This window comes from Hyla sarda, unplaced genomic scaffold, assembly GCF_029499605.1.
Source record: "Hyla sarda isolate aHylSar1 unplaced genomic scaffold, aHylSar1.hap1 scaffold_137, whole genome shotgun sequence".
Taxonomy (NCBI): domain Eukaryota; kingdom Metazoa; phylum Chordata; class Amphibia; order Anura; family Hylidae; genus Hyla; species Hyla sarda.
The window spans coordinates 122,096-138,170 of record NW_026607998.1 but is presented as its reverse complement, the minus strand read 5'-3'; the positions used below and the strand labels follow the sequence as shown (position 1 = coordinate 138,170).

Here is a 16,075-nt window from a genome sequence, read left to right as displayed (position 1 = left end):
GGTATAGGGATATGATTATGTTCTGCACTCTCTTTCTAGATCCCGTCGGTATAGGGATATGATTATGTTCTGCATTCTCTTTCTAGATCCCATCAGTATAGGGATATGATTATGTTGTGCTCTCTTTCTAGATCCCATATAGGGATATGATTATGTCCTACGCCCTCTTTCTAGATCCCATCAGTATAGGGGTATGATTATGTTCTGCGCTCTCTTTCTAGATCCCGTCAGTATAGAGATATGATTATGTTCTGCGCTCTCTTTAGATCCCATCAGAAGTTGGATTATACCTTCTGCGGTCTTAGGAAATACATGATTATGTAATGGTCTATATATATATATTCATAATTCACCTTGTGTCCGGCTTCAGAGTAACCCTTCTTTTTGGTCTGGCGGGGGCGGGCGGAGCGTTATTAACATTCGGCGCTGTCAGGATGTGATTGGCTTACATCGATTGGAGGAGCTTTCCATTCGTTTTCATTATCTATCGGCTTGCTTGAACTTGATAGGATTTATCGATCTTTTCATCCCTCAAGGTGTCCAACAAGGATAAATCAAAATTATCGGTGGTGGGACGGTGCGCTATAAATACTGACGGATTAGGCGGTGCGAACCCCTTCAAAATGTCTTTGACAAAAAAAAGTTTTCTTAAGGAGCACCAGGGTATGTTTTACTTCAAGACCAGTCAACCTTTATATCCCTGAATGGTGTCTCTGTCTAACTTTGCCGCCATACAGTAGCATTGGTGGTAATACTACCTCTCCAGGCCTATGAGCTCTGGAAAGCTGGGTGATGGGGGGCCCCATTAATTGACACCCAGCTTTTCCAGGATCATATATCACTGTGTTCACACCTTCAGGTTTTTTATTGCAGTTAATGAATACAAAGCCAGGAATGGATTTGAAAAGAATTCTCTATACCTAAAGCCCTTCTATATAGTGATATGATTATGTTCTGCGCTCTCTTTCTAGATCCCATCAGTATAGTGATATTATTATGTTCTGCGCTCTCTTTCTAGATCCCGTCAGTATAGGGATATGATTATGTTCTGTGCTCTCTTTCTAGATCCCGTCAGTATAGGGATATGATTATGTCCTACGCTCTCTTTCTAGATCCCATCAGTATAGTGATATTATTATGTTCTGCGCTCTCTTTCTAGATCCCGTCAGTATAGGGATATGATTATGTTCTGTGCTCTCTTTCTAGATCCCGTCAGTATAGGGATATGATTATGTTCTGCGCTCTCTTTCTAGATACCATCAGTATAGGGATATGATTATGTTCTGCGCTCTCTTTCTAGATCCCGTCAGTATTGGGATATGATTATGTTCTGCGCTCTCTTTCTAGATCCCATCAGTATAGGCATATGATTATGTTCTGCGCTCTCTTTCTAGATCCCATCAGTATAGGGATATGATTATGTTCTGCGCTCTCTTTCTAGATCCCATCAGTATAGTGATATGATTATGTTCTGCGCTCTCTTTCTAGATACCATCAGTATAGGGATATGATTATTTTCTGTGCTCTCTTTCTAGATACCATCAGTATAGGGATATGATTATGTTCTGTGCTCTCTTTCTAGATCCCGTCAGTATAGGGATATGATTATGTTCTGCGCTCTCTTTCTAGATCCCATCAGTATAGGGATATGATTATGTTCTGCGCTCTCTTTCTAGATCCCATCAGTATAGTGATATGATTATGTTCTGCGCTCTCTTTCTAGATACCATCAGTATAGGGATATGATTATTTTCTGTGCTCTCTTTCTAGATACCATCAGTATAGGGATATGATTATGTTCTGTGCTCTCTTTCTAGATCCCGTCAGTATAGGGATATGATTATGTTCTGCGCTCTCTTTCTAGATACCATCAGTATAGGGATATGATTATGTTCTGAGCTCTCTTTCTAGATCCCATCAGTATAGTGATATTATTATTTTCCGCGCTCTCTTTCTAGATCCCATCAGTATAGGGATATGATTATATCCTGCGCTCTCTTTCTAGATCCCGTCAGTATAGGGATATGATTATGTTCTGCGCTCTCTTTCTAGATCCCACCAGTATAGGGATATGATTATGTTCTGCGCTCCCTTTCTAGATCCCGTCAGTATAGGGATATGATTATTTTCGGCGCTCTCTTTCTAGATACCATGAGTATAGGGATATGATTATGTTCTGCACTTTCTTTCTAGATCCCATCATTATAGGGATATGATTATGTTCTGCACTCTCTTTCTAGATCCCATCAGTATAGGGATATGATTATGTTCTGTGCTCTCTTTCTAGATCCCATCAGTATAGGGATATGATTATGTTCTGTGCTCTCTTTCTAGATACCATGAGTATAGGGATATGATTATGTTCTGCGCTCTCTTTCTAGATCCCGTCAGTATAGGGATATGATTATGTTCTGCGCTCTCTTTCTAGATACCATGAGTATAGGGATATGATTATGTTCTGCGCTCTCTTTCTGAATCCCATCAGTATAGGGATATGATTATGTTCTGCATTCTCTATCTAGATCTGATCAGTATAGGGATATGATTATGTTCTGCACTCTCTATCTAGATCTGATCAGTATAGGGATATGATTATGTTCTGCGCTCTCTTTCTAGATCCCATCAGTATAGGGATATGATTATGTTCTGCACTCTCTTTCTAGATCCCATCAGTATATGGATATGATTATGTTCTGCACTCTTTCTAGATCCCATCAGTATAGGGATATGATTATGTTCTGCACTCTCTTTCTAGATCCCATCAGTATAGAGATATGATTATGTTCTGCACTCTCTTTCTAGATCCCATCAGTATAGGGATATGATTATGTTCTGCACTCTTTCTAGATCCCATCAGTATATGGATATGATTATGTTCTGCACTCTCTTTCTAGATCCCATCAGTATAGAGATATGATTATGTTCTGCACTCTCTTTCTAGATCCCATCAGTTTAGGGATATGATTATGTTCTGCACTCTCTTTCTAGATCCCATCAGTATATGGATATGATTATGTTCTGCACTCTTTCTAGATCCCATCAGTATAGGGATATGATTATGTTCTGCACTCTCTTTCTAGATCCCATCAGTATAGGGATATGATTATGTTCTGCACTCTCTTTCTAGATCCCATCAGTATAGAGATATGATTATGTGCTGCACTCTCTTTCTAGATCCCATCAGTATAGGGATATGATTATGTTCTGCACTCTTTCTAGATCCCATCAGTATATGGATATGATTATGTTCTGCACTCTCTTTCTAGATCCCATCAGTATAGAGATATGATTATGTTCTGCACTCTCTTTCTAGATCCCATCAGTATAGAGATATGATTATGTTCTGCGCTCTCTTTCTAGATACCATCAGTATAGGGATATGATTATGTTCCGCGCTCTCTTTCTAGACCTGAACAGTATAGGGATATGCAATAGGCGGCGCTAGGGCCATGCGTACATGCTCCACCACCATTGGCGGCGACGCAGACCGTGCAAAATTCCACCAAGCTAATGAACTGTATGAGCTGTAATACTGCACACAAACTGAAGTGGCGCTGTTTTTTAAAGAAATCCTGGATCTTTAAGCAACAACCAAACCTGACAGGATAGGTCAACGCAAGGATTTAACGTTTTTTTCCCCCCTCTTTTTTTGTTATTTTCGGAGGTTGCACCAGTTCACCAGGGAACCGGCTACGATTACAGACAAGGCATCAATCACATTAAGTGTTCAGGGGGTAAAAGCTTTCAAGACTTCAAAAGTGATGGAAGAGCGCCCCCCCTCCCCCCCTGCATCCCTCGTGAGCGCCACCGCCTGGAGGACTGGCCTTATCATGTGGAGTAAATAAGTGCGGGCTCCCACATTCATCACCGTTTACCGATACGCCGCCGCTTGGGGTAAAATAAGACGTCTTCGTAGGGTTTGTGAAGCCGAAAAGAAAAAAATTATAATAATAATAGTAATTTATATGTATATATATATATGTAAATAATAACAATGATTATATATATATATATATATATATATATATGGATTGAGATGGAGATAATTGCGATTTGGGCCTCGTGCTGAGCTGTCACTGTTTTGTCGCATCCTTTTCATTGATATGATCTGGGCACGAGTCGCGGTTGCCGAGTAACGTGATTTCAGATGAAAGCCGGATTTCTCATTCAGCCTTCGGAAACAGCTGCGCCATTCTTAAGGCCCCGGGTATCTTTCCTGCAATTCATAAAAAAATTAAAAAATAAATAATAAAAAAATCGTAAAAAAAAAAAAAAAAAAAGTTAAATACAAAATAAATTCAATACGAACGCCAATTTAAAAGGCTGAATTTTTCATGGTAACACCATGTGATCTACCCTGTCCATTGTTTAGTGTAGTGTTTCCCAACAAGGGTGGTTCCAGCTATTGCAAAACTGCTGGGAGTTGTAGTTTTGCAACAGCTGGAGGCACCCTGGTTAGGAAACACTGGTTATGTTTAGTAAACAGGTCCTCAGGTTGTGTTCCATTGAAGTGAATGAGCCAAGTTGTAATACCAGACACAGCCTGAGAACAGGGGTGGTGCTGTTTTTTTTTTTTTTTTAAATAATTAAATAATTAACTCTGTCTTCGAATTTGGGATATCTGGGTGAATTTGCCCTAAGAAGTGTCGTTGTCTTTATCACAGGACGAATGCTACAATTACGTGAAGGTGCTGGTCCCCAAGAACGACCAAACCCTCATTGCCTGCGGCACCAACTCCTTCAACCCCACGTGCCGGAATTACAAGGTGAGCAAGTGGCGAGTATATTCATGTGTAATAGAGATAGCAGCAGTATACAGATAAAGCTGAAGGGGGTGTTTAACTACTATACATCCTGATCTCATAGAGATAGCAGCAGCAGTATACAGATAGAGTTGTACCATATATCCTGATCCCATAGAGAGAGCAGCAGTATACAGATAGAACTTGGAGGAAAGGCATATATCTACTTTATATATCCTGATTCCATAGAGATTGCAGCAGCAGTATACAGATCGAGCTAGAGGGGAGGGGTATAACTACTATATATCCTGATCTCATAGAGATAGCAGCAGTATACAGAGAGCTGAAAGGGAGGTGTACAACTACTATATATATCCTGATCCTATAGCGTTAGCAGCAGTAGTATACAGATAGAGCTGGGAGGGGAGGTGTGTAACTACTATACATCCTGATTTCATAGAGACAGCAGCAGCAGTATACAGATAGAGTTGTACTATATAGCCTGATCCCATAGAGAGAGCAGCAGTATACAGATAGAACTTGGAGGAAAGGCATATATCTACTTTATATATCCCGATTCCATAGAGATTGTAGCAGTATATACATAGAGCTGGAGGGGAGGTGTATAACAACTATATATCCTGATCCCATAGAGATTGCAGCAGCAGTATATAGATAGAGCTGGAGGGGAGGGGTATAACTACTATATATCCTGATCTCATAGAGATAGCAGCAGTACACAGAGAGCTGAAAGGGAGGTGTACAACTACTATATATATATATATATATATATATATATATATATATATATGTATCCTATAGAGTTAGCAGCAGTAGTATACAGATACAGCTGGGAGGGGAGGTGTGTAACTACTATAAATCCTTAAACCATACAGATAGCAGCAGTATACAGACAGAGCTGGGAGGGAAGGTGTGTAACTACTCTATATTCTGATCACATAGAGATAGCAGCAGTATACAGATAGAGCTGGAGGGGAGGTGTATAATTACTATATATCCTGATCCCATAGAGATAGCAGCAGTATACAGAGAGCTGGGAGGGGAGGTGTATAACTACTTTATATCTTGAAAACATACAGATAGCAACAATATACAGAGAGCTGGGAGGGGAGGGGTATAACTACTATATATCCTGATCCCATAGAGATAGCAGCAGTAGTATATAAAGATGGAGGGGAGGAGTATGACTACCATGTATGTATATATATATATATATACATACACACATATACATATCCTGATCCCATAGAGATAGCAGCAGTATATAGATAGAGCTGGAGGGGAGGGTTATAACTACTATATATCCTAATCCCATAGAGAAAGCAGCAGTATACAGATAGAGCTGGAGGGGAGGTGTATAACTACTACTCTGGGAAGAATTGGGTAGGTGTAGAGATCTTCCCATATAACTCAGAGGTTCTCTGGGTTGAGCACGCTCCTTCCTGATGCCCATTGGATGGTCCATGCCACCAGAGCTGCCAGTCAGTTCTATGACAACTGGAGTAGGGTCAATGGTCTGACCGACTGTTGGATACTGGGGTTCATCAGAGGTCACCTCCCATATCCTGCTCTTTTTTTTGGACAAGTGTGACCCACATATGTAATAATCCTACAGATCAAGACCCTGGAACAAGAAGGGGAGGAGTTTAACGGTCAAGCACGCTGCCCATTCGATGCCAAGCAAGCCAACGTGGCCCTCTTTGCAGGTAAGACTTGGGCTCCGTGACCTCTTGACCCGCAGCTGGTCCCTTGTGATCACCCAGTCTGCATTCTGAAGTTGTCGGGTGCAGTTGGCACATGAGACGTTTCTTATTTCCGGCGTTAATACTCCAGGAGCACAAAGACGCTTTATAAAGTAATAAAGACGCAGCGCAAGTGAATGGGGATTAGTCTAGAGGGGAGCGGTAATCCCCCATAATCCCTCACTGCACAGTCACTGGTTAGTGAAATCAACACATACGCCATGGAGTGATCTGTGCCGGATTAACATCTATCTCCAGGCAGGGGGCGCTATTACCAGGGGCTGCTGTCTAAGGGTCCATAGTGCCTTAAAGGGGACACACACATGAAATAGTGACACCACAAGGGACCTACTGACACTCGGGGTACAGGATAATAACACTCAGGGTACAGGATGATAACACTTGGGGTACAGGATGATAACACTTGGGGTACAGGATGATGACACTAACACTCGGGGTACAGGATGATGACACTTGGGGTACAGGATGATGACACTTGGGGTACAGGATGATGACACTAACACTTGGGGTACAGGATGATAACACTTGGGGTACAGGATAATGACACTTGGGGTACAGGATGATAACACTTGGGGTACAGGATGATGACACTTGGGGTACAGGATGATAACACTTGGTTTACAGGATGATAACACTTGGGGTACGGGATGATAACACTTGGGGTACGGGATGATGGCACTTGGGGTACAGGATGATAACACTTGGGGTACAGGATAATAACACTTGGGGTACAGGATGATAACACTTGGGGTACGGGATGATAACACTTGGGGTACGGGATGATAACACTTCGGGTACGGGATGATAACACTTGGGGTACGGGATGATAACACTTGGGGTACAGGATGATGGCACTTGGGGTACAGGATGATAACACTTGGGGTACAGGATAATAACACTTGGGGTACAGGATAATAACACTTGGGGTACAGGATGATAACACTTGGGGTACAGGATGATGACACTTGGGGTACCTGATGATAACACTTGGGGTACAGGATGATAACACTTGGGGTACAGGATGATAACACTTGGGGTACAGGATGATAACACTTGGGGTACAGGATGATAACACTTGGGGTACAGGATGATAACACTTGGGGTACAGGATGATAACACTTGGGGTACAGGATGATAACACTTGGGGTACAGGATGATGACACTTGGGGTACAGGATAATGACACTTGGTGGTACAGGATGATAACACTTGGTGGTACAGGATGATAACACTTGGGGTACAGGATGATGACACTTGGGGTACAGGATGATGACACTTGGGGTACAGGATAATGACACTTGGGGTACAGGATAATGACACTTGGGGTACAGGATGATAACACTTGGTGGTACAGGATGATAACACTTGGTGGTACAGGATGATGACACTTGGGGTACAGGATGATGACACTTGGGGTACAGGATGATGACACTTGGGGTACAGGATGATAACACTTGGGGTACAGGATGATAACACTTGGGGTACAGGATGATAACACTTGGGGTACAGGATAATGACACTTGGGGTACAGGATGATGACACTTGGGGTACAGGATAATGACACTTGGGGTACAGGATAATAACACTTGGGGTACAGGATAATGATATTTGGGGTACAGGACTATAAGTGATGTAGTGTGAGGCTTTGCCAGTTTGTTATGTGTCACATGACTGGTGGGTGCTGCGGGGCTGAGCCGGCGCCTTCTGTCAGGATTATTAGCTGTTCTGCTGTTTCATTATCTTGATTAATTCTTTACATATTATGATTTATTCCAGTATGTAAATACAGTCATCTGCTAATGAGCCGCTATTACCTTCCATTACCACAGGGGGAGCAAGTGTCCAGGGGACAGCCTGGCAGGAACAATGAGGGTATCACAACTAGGGATTAGATACACCAGACCAGCAAAGAGGATCACACATCAGAGGATTAGATACATCAGCTAAGCTAGCAGTATCATGCATTTATAGGCTGAGATACACTGCTTACCAAGTAGTATCACACGTGATGGACTTCGATTCACTGCTCAGCAGACTGTATTAAATATGAGAGGCTTAGATACAGCTACACATTAGATAGTATCAAACATTATAGACCTAGATACCCTTCAGCAGACAGGATCACACCTGATAGTATTCAAGTTCAGAAGACGGTATCACATGTTGTAAGCTTAGATACACAGTCATGGCCGTAAATGTTGGCACCCCTGAAATGTTTTTAGAAAATGAAGTATTTCTCACAGGAAAGGATTGCAGTAACACATGTTTTGCTATACACATGTTTATTCCCTTTGTGTGTATTGGAACTAAACCAAAAAAGGGAGGAAGAAAAGCAAATTGGACATAATGTCACCAATCTCCAAAAATGGGCTGGACAAAATTATTGGCCCCTTAACTTAATATTTGGTTGCTCACCCTTTGGAAAAAATAAGTGAAATCAGTGTCTTCCTATAACCATCAATAAGCTTCTTACACCTCTCAGCCGGAATGTTGGACCACTCTTCCTATAACCATCAATAAGCTTCTTACACCTCTCAGCCGGAATGTTGGACCACTCTTCCTATAACCATCAATAAGCTTCTTACACCTCTCAGCCGGAATGTTGGACCACTCTTCCTATAACCATCAATAAGCTTCTTACACCTCTCAGCCGGAATGTTGGACCACTCTTCCTATAACCATCAATAAGCTTCTTACACCTCTCAGCCGGAATGTTGGATCACTCTTCCTATAACCATCAATAAGCTTCTTACACCTCTCAGCCGGAATGTTGGACCACTCTTCCTATAACCATCAATAAGCTTCTTACACCTCTCAGACGGAATGTTGGACCACTCTTCCTATAACCATCAATAAGCTTCTTACACCTCTCAGCCGGGATGTTGGACTCTTCCTTTACAAACTGCTCCCGGTCTCTTATTGGAAGGCGCCTTTTCCCTACAGTAATTATAAGATCTCTCCACAGGTGATCAATGGGATTTAGATCTGGACTCATTGCTGACACTTCAGAACTCTCCAGCGCTTTGTTTCCATCCATTACTGGGGCTTTATGACGTATGTTTGGGGTCATTGTCCTGCTGGAAGACCCAAGATCTCGGACACAAACCCAGCTTTCTGACACTGGGCTGTACAGTGCGACCCAAAATCCATTGGTAATCCTCAGATTTCATGATGTCTTGTACACATTCAAGGCCCCCAGTGCCAGAGGCAGCAAAACAAGGTGTGATCTTTATATTGCCCTCACCTGTTACCTGCCCCAGGTGAGTGTAAAGGAGCATCACATGCTGGAAACAATCTTATTTATCCACAATTTTGAAAGGTGCCAATAATTTTGTCCAGTCCATTTTTGGAGTTTGGTGACATTATGTACAATTTGCTTTTTTCTCCCTTTTTTGGTTTAGTTCCAATACACACAAAGGGAATAAACATGTGTATAGCAAAACATGTGTCACTGCAATCCTTTCCTGTGAGGAATACTTCATTTTCTACAAAAAATTCAGGGGTGCCAACATTTACGGCCATGACTGTATGAGTTTAGCAGACAGTATCACACATGATAAGCTTAGATACATCAACTCGGCAGACAGTATCACATGACAGGCTTAGATACACCAGCTCAACAGACAGTATCACACATAGTAGGCTTAGATACATCAACTCAGCAGACAGTATCACATGACAGGCTTAGATACACCAGCTCAACAGACAGTACCACACATAGTAGGCTTAGATATATCAACTCAGCAGACAGTATCACATGACAGGCTTAGATACACCAGCTCAGCAGACAGTATCACACATAATAGGCTTAGATACATCAACTCAGCAGACAGTATCACATGACAGGCTTAGATACACCAGCTCAGCAGACAGTATCACACATAATAGGCTTAGATACATCAACTCAGCAGACAGTATCACATGACAGGCTTAGATACACCAGCTCAGCAAACAGTATCACACATAATAGGCTTAGATACATCAACTCAGCAGACAGTATCACATGACAGGCTTAGATACACCAGCTCAGCAGACAGTATCACACATAATAGGCTTAGATACATCAACTCAGCAGACAGTATCACATGACAGGCTTAGTTACACCAGCTCAGCAGACAGTATCACACATAATAGGCTTAGATACATCAATTTGGCAGACAATATCACATGACATGCTTAGATACACCAGCTCAGCAGACAGTATCACACATAATAGGCTTAGATACATCAATTCGGCAGACAGTATCACATGACCGGCTTAGATACACCAGCTCAGCAAACAGTATCACACATAATAGGCTTAGATACATCAACTCAGCAGACAGTATCACATGACAGGCTTAAATACACCAGCTCAGCAGACAGTATCATACATAATAGGCTTAGATACTTCAACTCGGCAGACAGTATCACATGACAGGCTTAGATACACCAGCTCAGCAGACAGTATCACTCATGATAAACTGAAATACAGCAGCTCAGCAAACAGTATCACACATTATAGGCTTAGATACATCCTTATTTTAGCCATTCAGGACTCTGGAAAAGGCAGATGCCAACCTCTGTATCGGCCATACTGGTTGCCACCCAACTTTTCCGTACAACCGAAACAACTTGACATCTTTGTCGTCTCATGATACAGCTGGGCCGGTGTACCAGCCTGCAGGCCCGGTGCTGCCACCTATAGCCACGTCCTGTATTGCGCCACAGATAAAGGAGCGGTAGCCTCCGGAGGGGATTGATGGCATTACACAGCTGACGGGCGCAGCGTGCGGCGTTTCCATGTACCAGCCCCTGATTATAGACAAATCAAATAGACAAACATCCATTAATAGCAACGGCGGAGCGCGGGACATGCTAATAATACAAGGGACGGCTATTAGTGTGGCCCGCGCCCGCACAGACAGCCGCCGCGCTCAGCGAGACTGTAACTAATTGACTTACTAGTACAAGCGCCGCCAGCAGTGAGCATCTACTGTTTAGATTACACGCATTGCTCGCTCACCCCCTCCCCGCACACCCTTATTCTCTTCTCTCTCCCCGTGTAGATGGGAATCTGTATTCCGCCACCATGGCCGATTTCCAAGCCAGCGACGCCGTCATATACCGCAGCCTGGGGGAAAAAAGTCCCGTCCTCCGCACCATCAAGTACGACTCCAAATGGCTGAGAGGTGAGGCCATGACAACTGCAAATATTATGATTTTTTTTTCTATAGATTAAAGGGTATCTCTGATGATAATGGTGCCGGCAGCACCCAAGGCTACAGCGGTCATAGACCTGCACGGGACTTTCAGCAAATCCGTAGTCTCTAGAGCAGTGTTTTCCAACTAGGGTGCCTACAACTCCCAGCATGGCCGGACAGCCAAAGGCTGTTTATATTCTGTCTGGTATATCTGTTTGTTTGGTAGTTTTTCAAACTTTGGCCTGTGACCGACTATGTATATTATTTGTGTACCTTTACGCCCAATGCACTTTAGCTCAGGTAGGGACCGTCACCGTGGTTGTCGATCCGCCGCTTCATGACAAAAGAGAGGACAGAACATAATGATATCCCTACACTGATGAGACCTAGAAGTCTGGCACGGTATAAATAGAGTACAGAACATAATCATTGACTTATACTGAGGAGACCTAGAACATATGGCATGGTATAAAGACACATATATATAGTTGTAGTTTTGCAACAGCTGGAGGCACCCCGTTTGGGAAACACTACTTTAGCCTCATGAGCTTGTGTGGTAAAACACAATAGAAGCCACAATCTATGTCGTATATAAAATCTTAAGTAACTGCTGCAGCACAAAGATAAAATAAAGTCCACGCTCCATATATTATACTAATGAGATCTACAACAACGGCAGCGAAGACAACAAGAGAAGTCCTGAAAGAGATCGGAAAAGACTGGAGCGCTAAATAAACAGCCTTTCGGCATGCTGGGTGTTGTAGTTTTGCAACAGCTGGAGACACACTATTTGGAAACACTGCTCAAAAGGGCACTACACATGAGTTTTATTTCTTTGTGGGAGTTTTTATGATAATGTAAGCACTAGAGGGCACTGTACATACATTTTATTTACAATTTTTTTTTTATGTGTCAGAGCACAGTGGTCTATTTTTTTTTATTTTTTTTTTATTTATTTATTTATATTTTTAATGCTAATGTAACCACTAGAGGGCACTGCACACAAGTTTTATTTTATTTATTTATATTTATATTCATTTATTTATTGATTTTTTTATGTGAATATAACCACTAGAGGGCACTGTACATACATTTTATTTACAATTTTTTTTTATGTGACAGAGCAGTGAGAATGGTTTATTTTTTTATTTTATTTATTTATTTATTTTTTTAATGCTAATGTAACCACTAGAGGGCACTGCACACAAGTTTTATTTTATTTATATTTTATTTATTTATATATATTTATTGATGTTTATTGATTTTTTTTATGTGAATATAACCACAAAAGGGCACTGTACATACATTTTATTTACAATTTTCTTTATATGACAGAGCACTGTGAGAATGGTTTATTTATTTTATTTATTCATTAATATTTTTAATGCTAATATAACCACTAGAGGGCACTGCACACAAGTTTTATTTTATTTATTGATATTTTATTTTATTTATTTATTTATTTATTGATGTTTATTGATGTTTTTTTATTTGAATATAACTACAAAAGGGCACTGTACATATATTTTATTTACAATTTTTGTATGTGACAGAGCACAGTGAGAATGGTTTATTTTTTATTTTATTTTTTTATTTATTTATATTTTTATGCTAATGTAACCACTAGAGGGCACTACACACAAGTTTTATTTATTTTTTGTTGTATTTTATTTATTTATTTATTGATGTTTTTTTTATGTGAATATAACCACAAATGGGCACTGTACATACATTTTTTTTTAAAAAAATTTTTGTGACAGAGCACAGTGAGAATGGTTTGTTTTTTTATTTTATTTATATTTGTTATGCTAATGTAACCACTAGAGGGCACTGCACACAAGTTTTATTATATTATTTATTTATTGATTTATATTTATTTATTCATTGATGTTTTTTCATGTTTTTTTATGTGAATATAACCACAAAAGGTGACAGAGCACAGTGAGAATGGTTTATTTTTTTAAATGTATTTATTTTATTTACGGTATTTATATTTTTAATGCTAATGTAACCACTAGAGGGCACTGCACACAAGTATTATTTTATTTACTTATATATTTTATTTATTTATTTATTGATGTTCATTCATGTTTTTTTTTATGTGAATATAACCACTAGAGGGCACTGTACATACATTATATTTACAATAATTTTTTTAATGTGACAGTACAGTGAGAATGACTTTCTTTCTTATGTTCTCCTTTGCAGAGCCCCACTTTATCCATGCAGTAGAATACGGAAATTACATCTATTTCTTTTTCCGGGAGATTTCCATGGAGTACACCACCCTGGGGAAGGTAGGTTGATACAGTAATGCGGCGTGATGTGAGCTGTAAGTGTAGTTGGCGCCCAGGATAAAGAGGCGGCAGGATTTTCTGCTCCGGCGGGCATGGAGGTGGTGAGGTTAATGAGTAGTTATCTCTGGCAGTCATCTGGTGACTGAGCCATCAGTGTTGGCAGCAGGTGCTGGGGGGGGGGGGGACACGGGTGCCCACGTCACGGTGCCATCCTCATGTGCCCAGACTGGCAGCTCCTCTCTTATCTCTGCCGCAGCCCCTCCGCCGCATTACAAGCAAATTACAAATCCCCATCTGAGCTGCCGCTGCTGGGCGACACTGATAATAGTAACAGCCGCCACCGCGTACGGCTTATCACATCATCTCCCGGGCACCAAAGGCCGGCACGGCTATCTACCCGGGGAACAGAGCGGCGCGGCTCCTGGTCATCATTATCACTGAGGCACAGGCCGCAGATTAATAGGCCCCGGGCATAATCGGGAGATGTGACAGAGAATCCTAAAGACACAGAGAGGACAGATTGTATCACATGAGAGGCTTAGATACAGCAACTCAGCAGACAGTATCACATATGAGAGGCTTAGATACAGCAACTCAGCAGAGAGTATCACACATGAGAGGCTTGGATACAGCATCTCAGCATACGGTATCACATATGAGGGGCTGAGATGTACCAGCTCTTCAGACAGTATCACACATCAGAGGTTTAGATACAACAGCTCATCAGACAATATCATACATGAGAGACTTGGATACAGCAACTCAGCAAGCGGTATCACAAATGAGAGACTGAGATACAGCAACTCAGCAGACAGTATCACACATAAGAGGCTTGGATACAGCAACTCAGCAGACAGTATCACACATGAGAGGCTATACTGTACACTACTATATAGTCCAACATGCTGGGAGTTGTAGTTTTCGTTTGGGGCAGCTGCTGAGCCACAGGCTGTATCAGGGCATGCTGGGAGTTGTAGTTAGTAACTAACTACAACTCCCGAATTTAATGAAAAAAAAAAGTGATCAAAAAGTCAGAACAAAACAAAAATGGTCCTGATAAATACTACAAAAAATGCCCCTCATACAGGCCCCGTATAAGGAGAAATAATAAAGTTATAGGGGTCAGAATAGGACAAAATTTCCCCGCATTTGTGTATCCTGTGATGTCACACATATATAATTAATTATGCAAATTAACATGGACGGTATTTTTTTTTTTTTTTTTTTAAAGAAAGTGACAACCCTTTGTTCGGAAGCCATGTTCTAGTATGACTGGTTTGTAGGGGTCTGTCTCCCGCTGGCACAGGGGGGGCTCAGCCGTGGTATGCGGTGGCGGAGATGCTGGGCGTCTCTTGCCGGGTGTTGCGGCCTCGCCTCTCGGAGGCCATGTATAACGTCTCCATTCATCCCGGGGCTAATGCGACTATGTTCAGCGGCCGCCTCACTCATTTCTCTCCTGACCTGGATCCTTTTCTTCTGCCTTTTAGATTCCATTTACTCTCTGATTCTTGTCCATTTCTCCAATTTGCCGCCTGTTCCCCGGCATTGGCCTGTCTCTTTGTATTTGGCGCAGTCATTGTTCCGGGCTGCGCGCTCGCCTACGTGAGCCGTCTACTTTCTGTCCCTCCTGAATTATAGCAGGATCATTTCCTCAGGCTTCTCCGCCATCAAAGACTCCTAACCAGTGTGCCTCCAGCTGTTGCAAAACTACAACTCCCAGCATGCCCGGACAGCCGTTGGCTGTCCGGGCATGCTGGGAGTTGTAGTTTTACAACAGCTGGAGGCACCCCTGATTGGGAAACACTGACCTATACTATATACTACTATATAGTCCAACATGCTGGGAGTTGTAGTTTTACAACAGCTGGAGGCACCCCTGGTTGGGAAACATTGACTTATACTATATACTACTATATAGTCCAACATGCTGGGAGTTGTTGTTTAACAACAGCTGTAGGCACCCCTGAATGGGAAACATTGACCTATACTATATACTACTATATAGTCCAAAATGCTGGGAGTTGTAGTTTTGCAACAGCTGGAGGCACCCCTGGTTGGAAAACACTGACC

At 41.7% G+C, this 16,075-nt stretch overlaps 1 protein-coding gene across 4 annotated transcripts in view; it reads left to right on the top strand.

The window, feature by feature from the left end:
• LOC130306386 (semaphorin-6D-like) overlaps positions 1 to 16,075 on the top strand; it is a 214,362-nt gene that overhangs the window by 156,496 nt on the left and 41,791 nt on the right. For all 4 annotated transcript variants that reach the window (XM_056552095.1, XM_056552093.1, XM_056552094.1 and 1 more), the window contains exons 7-10: positions 4,665 to 4,766; positions 6,379 to 6,469; positions 11,574 to 11,696; positions 13,917 to 14,005. In XM_056552095.1, the coding sequence (XP_056408070.1) occupies positions 4,665 to 4,766; positions 6,379 to 6,469; positions 11,574 to 11,696; positions 13,917 to 14,005 (405 nt within the window). The remainder of the gene's footprint in view (positions 1 to 4,664; positions 4,767 to 6,378; positions 6,470 to 11,573; positions 11,697 to 13,916; positions 14,006 to 16,075) is intronic.